Source organism: Equus quagga, chromosome 1, assembly GCF_021613505.1.
Source record: "Equus quagga isolate Etosha38 chromosome 1, UCLA_HA_Equagga_1.0, whole genome shotgun sequence".
Classification (NCBI taxonomy): Eukaryota; Metazoa; Chordata; class Mammalia; order Perissodactyla; family Equidae; genus Equus; species Equus quagga.
Window position 1 is genome coordinate 97,749,400 of NC_060267.1, and position 6,619 is coordinate 97,756,018.

The 6,619-nt window shown below is 56.2% G+C and overlaps 1 protein-coding gene across 3 annotated transcripts in view; it reads right to left on the reverse strand.

Annotated features, from left to right (window-relative positions):
* KLF15 (KLF transcription factor 15) overlaps positions 1 to 1,526 on the reverse strand; it is a 20,433-nt gene extending 18,907 nt beyond the window's left edge. Inside the window, exon 1 of one of the 3 annotated variants that reach the window (XM_046685272.1) lies at positions 1,258 to 1,526. In XM_046685272.1, coding sequence (XP_046541228.1) covers positions 1,258 to 1,511 — 254 coding nt within the window. In that variant the 5' untranslated portion in view covers positions 1,512 to 1,526. The other 2 variants (XM_046685281.1, XM_046685291.1) reach the window with 2 other exon arrangements.
* Positions 1,527 to 6,619: the final 5,093 nt, after the last annotated feature.

Below are 6,619 nucleotides of genomic sequence, written 5' to 3' on the forward strand. Positions count from 1 at the left end.
ATTGAGTGCCAGATAAAGTAGGGGACTTGCCTTGGGGAAATACGGTACTGTCGGAGAAATACGGTATGGTCTTTCCGCTGAGCAATCTCAGTGACCCTCGGGAAAGTGCGCGCTCGCTGTGCTGCCACCGCCGCCTCCCGACGGTCTTAGGAGATTTGCTGACCCCTGCCTCACGCCAATGACCCCCGTCTCTGGGGCACCTTCCTGAAGACTAAGCAGTACTTCTCAGTCTATGAAGGCCGTTCGCAGACTGCCGCGGTCCGCAATCCCGGAGGCGTTTGCGTCCGCTCAGAGATGGGAAGAGCGAGGCTCAGAGAGACTTTTGCCCAGAAGAAACACGTGAGCTGAGGGTGCCGTTGACCCTGCTGTGCCCTTTAACCCACACTCCTGTTGGGTCCTCCGCCAAGCATTTTACAGATGAAGAAACGAACTCTGAGAGGCCATGAGATCCTCCCGGGTCCCTCGTCCCTCCCGCCCTCCAGAGCAAGGAGGAGAGAGGAGGGGCTGAGGCAGAGTGGTCTGTCTGCCCCAGGGAAGGCATCCGGGACACGTGGGCAGAGAGCTTCGGCCACGGCGCTGCCATCCTTTGCCCTCCTGGCCTGGCAGGTGGCTGGCGTTTCCCGTGCTCCTCTCCAAGGGCACTGATGGAGCCAGAACTCAGGCAGGCCCCTTCCAGGCTTTCTGGAATGCTGTGCTCCAGGCGCCTAAGTCTGTGCCAGCACCTGCCCCGGGGTCCTGGGCCCTCCTGGTGCACCCAGTCACAGCCAGGGATGCAGCTCTGCTGCCACCAGGAGCCAACCGAGGAGACACGTTGAGGACAGGGATGACGATGAGGCTGTCTGTACACTGAACCCATGGCAGCCCTGGCTAGCATCTGCAGGACAGGTGGAATTCACCCGTTATAGAAGAGAGAGGTCTGGAGGGTTCTGTGACACACTGTCTTGTCTCTATGCGGGTGGGAGCTGGGCACATGCACAGAACTTCCCCGTCTACCCCACCTGCCATCGATCCTTCCTCCTTACACACTCCCAGCCCGGTGTCCCCCATACCCTGGGTGCAAAACCCTCCAGAGGTCAGAAGAAGCTTGGACACAAAAATACATCCTTAGCAGCTTCGGCGTGCAGCTGGTCAGAAACCGACGAACAGCCAAGAAGTTTCTGTCACAACCTGAGTCAAATCATGTCCCTTCTTGACTCGGAACATTCTAGAGGCTCCGACCTCAGCACAGCCTGCATGCCCTCCAGGATGTGACCTCACCCTGCACTCCGCTCCCCCTGCCTCACGTCGCTCTGAGCACACTGGCCTCCTCTGGGTTCAGCACAGTCCACCTCGGGGCTTTGTGCTGGCCATCCCACTACCTGGGGAAGCTCTTCCACCACAGGCCACGTGGCTCCCTCACCTCCTGCGTGCTGCCTTCTCAGGGAGCCCAGCCTCAGCCACGCAATCTGAAATGTCAACCCTCCCCTAATATTTCCTATTTCCCTGTCTTGCTTAACTGTTCCTGCTAACATGTGCTACACTTTACATGGTATTTTGTTTGCTCTTGTCTCCTCCACCAAAGCGGCGTTTTCCCTTCGTTCCCGTCATTTCCAGCACGAAGTTCACGGTCAGGGCTCAACTGGTGAATTAATGGATTTCTGAAAGATTTCATGCAAACAGGGTCAGCTTGAGAGAAATTAAAAAGGGCTAAGAAACATACCCCAAACAAGCAAAGGAGTTGGTCACTGGAGAAATTAGGAGAACAATTTTCCCAAAGGAGACCAAGAACCGCCCCCCCCAGCTGGTTTCCAGGCACTGCTCTGTACAGGGTGCCGCCTTCTGGTTCATTCTCCCCATGCGTCCAACAGCCTGGTGAACTCCATTCATCCTTCAGAAATCATCTTACACTTTACTTTCTCAGGGACGTAGTCCCGTTCCCACCTTATCTCCCACCTGCAGGCCCATCCTTCGTGGCACGGTGCCCAGAATACAGTAGGAGCTAAATAAATTTGCCAAGTGAACAAACAAATGAGTGAGTGGGGATACTGACTGTCTGCCTGGGCAGCCGGATACAGCATTTACACCAGGCCACATCTAGAGAGAAAACTCTCAACACAGTGGGGAGAATCTGTGACTGGATTCCTTGCCAAGGAGATGAGAAAGCAGCCAGGCGGTGCTCTTCAAACAGAGATGGCAAAAAAAGAGAAATATTTCTCTTCACAGTGGTGAGAACCTCTAACATAGTTTCCCTCCAAATTAATTCCTTCCCTACTTCTACATCACTGTGCATAGAAAAGTCCTTAAAAGGAAATAAGCTATGTTGTTTGGCTATTTTATGACCTTGCCTGTAAAACCATTGGGGCCTGGTGTCTTTTGGGGTGTCGACCTGTCCTCGGCTTTAGGTTTCCCACATTTTACCAAGATGCATCTGACTCTAGGCTCTTGTCTCTTTTCTTATTCTTGCTTTCTGTGGGTGTATTCTTTTAATCTGAAAACCCAAGTCTTTCTTTGGTTCAGGGAAATTTTCTTCTATTATTTCTTCTCCTTTCCCCTGCGTGTCTGCGTGGTTTGCTCGGTCACCTGTCCAGGTCTTGGCTCAGATGCCACCCTGCAGTGCCTGCCTTCCTGCAGCACCCCGTCTGAAACAGCACTTCCACCACTCCCTGTTCCCTGGCTGCGATTCATTTTATTTCATGGTCCTGAATTCATATTCTTCATTTGTTTGTCTGCTTTATCACCTGCCTTTCCCACCAACTGAAAGCTCCTTAAGAACATGGACTTGTATTCTTGCTTCGCTGCTGTATCCCCAGAACCTGGGGCACTCCAAAAATATCTGTTGAGTGAAAAAAGAGAGTCTACCCTCTCCTTCTACAACTTCTAATAGATTATAGTGAGTCTTAGAAGAATTTGCTAGAGGACTGGCCTTGTCCCACAGCACTGTGGTCAGTGATCTGGGCCTCGTCCGTGTCCCACACCCATGCCCACAATCCTCCCCCCAGCACCCGCGACCTCCAGCCCCGTTCAGTGGCTGGGTGGTCTGGACACAAAGGGACACCCTGAAGCCATCAAGCCCTATGACCTCTTGCAATGGCTGACTTCTTCCCCCACCCCTTTCTGAGTGGTAAGCAACAAATCCCCCCCTCTCAGCTTCCCGAGTCAAGCCTCAGGGCTCATTGGCCAGAGCCAGTCTCTTCCGACTGGCAAAGGGCTAGGATGCTGAGGAGACCCTACCTTGTGTGGGCTCAGGAAATGGTTTTGAGGTGGGAAAGGCCGTGGAGGTGGCCAGAGGCTGGGTAAAAAATACACTGCAGAGGGTTCCGCATCACAGATTTCCTTTCCCCATCAAGCAGGTCCCTGGAGTTTATGTGTCAGCAAGAGGCCAGTTTTGTCCCTTCTCCAGCTAACCCCCAGGCCCCAGGCCCCAGGCCCCAGGCCCCTAGCCCTGGACACACACAGCTCTTAGGGACATCAGCCCAGGGCCCTGGGGGCATGACAGTTAGGAAGAAACCAGAGCAGAGCCTGAGTCCCCAGAGCCTGTCCTTCCAGCTCTGACTAGTGGCAGAGGCCCCAGGGACAGAGTGGGGCTTAACTCTGGGACGAGAGCTCCAGCTTCCCCTGCTTCGTAGCTGTGCACACCGGTGCAGCTCTGGGGGTGCAGGGCCCCTCGGCCTCCCTCTCCCTTACCTCCACCTTGAATGGTGGTCTCTCTGGCACCTCCTGGTTCACAGCCCCTCCCTGGCTGAGTCATCTTGGGCAAGTCAGTTTGCCTGTCAGGGCCTCAGTTTCCTCATCTAGCAAACAGGTGCCAAGACCCCTCTCCTCTTTGCCGCACAGGATCAAATACAGTAATGGATGGAAGAAGGCATCGGAAAGTACAAAGAGTGTACAACGAGAAGCTGTCATCACTCGTTTCGGTATTTATCAAGCGCTCCTTGTCACCCACCCTCCCCTGACCCAGTGCTGAGCAAGGCTGCAGAGTGGGGACCCCTGTACCCCACCCCAGGGGCAGCAGAGTGATGGCACTGCAGGGGGTAGCAAGAGCTCCAATGGGCCAGCCAAAAGCTCCCCCTGGGGGAGGGAGTGACTTTGCCAAGAGTACACGTCCAGGCCCAGGGTAGGGCGGGCCTGGTTCTGCCGCACAGGGCACGTAGGGCCCAGAAAACGCAAGAAGCCCGTGGAACGGTGGCCACATCGTGGATGGTACCAAGGCTGTGGAATTCTCTGTCCCCTACAGGTTCAAGCCCACTGGCAACTGGGCCATTCATTTGCGTAATGCTTTTAAAACTAACACCTGCACATTGTTGTAACGTCCAAGCACTACAGAAAGGCACGAAAATGAAAACTAAATTCTGCCCAGCCCCCGTCCCCTCAGCGTTCCTACCCTGTTTTTGTATCCCCTCCTTTGTTCTAAAGAATATGCTTGTCCCTTCTGTGTGTAAAGGAAGCGTAGACCCCCACCCTGTGTGCTGGACGTTCTCTGTTTGCCCTTCAGACCACTCCTCACCTGCTCTGTGCCCCAGCTCCTCTGCACAGACCGTGACGGGAGACATCGGGCTTCCCAGGGGCCTGGCCAGTGGGAGGCACTGGTGACAGACTGAGGATGTGAGGACATGCAGCTCAGTGGGTTCCCTCCGGGTCACTGGCAGCTGGCTGTGTCCTCTAACCAACAGCCGCAGCTCCTATCAGGCAGCCTGGCAGAGCTGCCTGAGGCCCCTCGTCTTCTGCTCTTTGCCCCAGATGCCTCTGCCATCCATGGCCCCTGTCCACAGGCCCACCTGAGGACCCCTCCAGCTCTTAGTTAATAATGGCAGGACACACATCACTTCACACGTGCACGCTGTATTTTGTCTTCACGACTCCCTGAGAAGTCAGCATTATAGACGAGGAAACGCTGCTCAGAGAGGAGGATGTCACCCTGAGGGCCATATGCAGGGGCCAATGACACAGTTACGGTGAGGCCCACACACGCTTGACCCCCGGACCCGCACCAGCGCTGTCCTGGTGGGCTCCCGAGGCCTGGGTGAGGGGCTTTGAGTACAAGGCTGAGCCCACAGCAGGGCCCAAGGACACCAACAGCCGGGCTGCTGCCACAAATACCACAGGCAGGCAGCTTAAACAACAGACGCTTATTTCCCCACAGTTCTGGAGGCTGGAAGTCTGAGATCAAGGTGGCGGCAGGGTTGGCTCCTTCTGAGGATGGCCATCTTCTCCCTGTGTTGTCACATGGTCCTCCCTCTGTGCATGTCTATGTCCCAATCTCCTCTCCTTATAAGGAACCAGTCACACTGGACTGGGGCCCACCCTGGTGACCTCATTTACCTTGATCACCTCTTTACAGGCCCCATCTCCAAATACAGTCACATTCTGAGGTCCTGGGGTTAGGACATCAACATGGGAATTTTGAGGGGGCACAATGACATTATAACTCCCTGGGGCACCCCAGCTCCGTCAACTGCACCCCCTCAGCCGCCTCACCCAGAGCCATGTGCAGCGACTCCCACCCCGTTATCTGTGGGACAATTCACTGGTGGCCGTCCCACTGCATTGTCCTCGCTCCACCTCCTTCGCCTTCCCACAGCCAACCAGGGATCTCCTGGCTGAGAGCTCCCGCGGCTCCACGTGGCAGCAGACAACTCTCCATCTGCAGGACAGGAAGCTCTGCGAAGGCAGGGAGCCTGTCGGTCTTGGTCATCACAATATCCTACTGGCACCTAGAAGGTCCTGGATTAACACATGAGGAACACACGAATGACCCTTTGGGGGTGGGGCCGTTTCTCCGCCGTCTCAGTGATCCCCGTGGCGCAGCTGTGGCGTGAGGGGTGGGATGAGTTCTAGAGTAGCACCATCCCGTAAGACTTTCTGTGACGGCAGAAGTGTTCCATGTCCCTGTTGTCCAGTAAGGCAGCACAGGTGGCTGGCGGCCGCCGTCCTGGACTGTGTGCATCAGAGCCGGCAGCGGCTGGGAGGAGAGGCGGAGCGACGCAGCCCTCCTCCAACAGAGGGGTCGGCGGGCCGCTGCCATCTGGTGGACATCTGTCCTGTCCCTGACACATGGCCAAGCCACCGGGCAGAGGAGGGCCCCAAGAAGCTGCCCAGGCCCCCTCAGTGAGGGTCCTTTTGAGGGGTTATGTCACGGTGGCAGCAGTGCCAATCACAGCGGCTAACCCTTCCTGGCCGTCCCATCCTCTGCTAACACCACCACCACGGGCGAGGGGAGGAAGACCTTCACTGCTCAAGGCAAGGGGTCTCAAGCAGCCTGACCCATGCCCGGCTGTTGAAGGGGTGGGCAGAAAGCGGTCAGACTCACCGTGTGCCAGGCCGACCCCAGGCACTTCACGGCCATGCGCTCTGAGACAGACGAAGGAGGGAAGGGCCCACCGCACGTCAGGCCGTGTGCCGGGACACACAGGACACCATGCAATCCTTGACTCTTCCCGTTTTACAGAAATGAAAGCTGAGGCCAGAGAGGTGGGGCAACTCACTCAAGGTCACAAGCAAATACAGTGGCACAGGCAGAACTAAAACTCAAGCTACTTCACTCCAGAGGCTGTTCTCTTCTCTTGTTGCCAGGCTGCCGGGCCGGCCCCGGGCTCCATCCGTTCCTGCGCCGCCCCACCACTCCTCCCAGCTGAGTGAACCC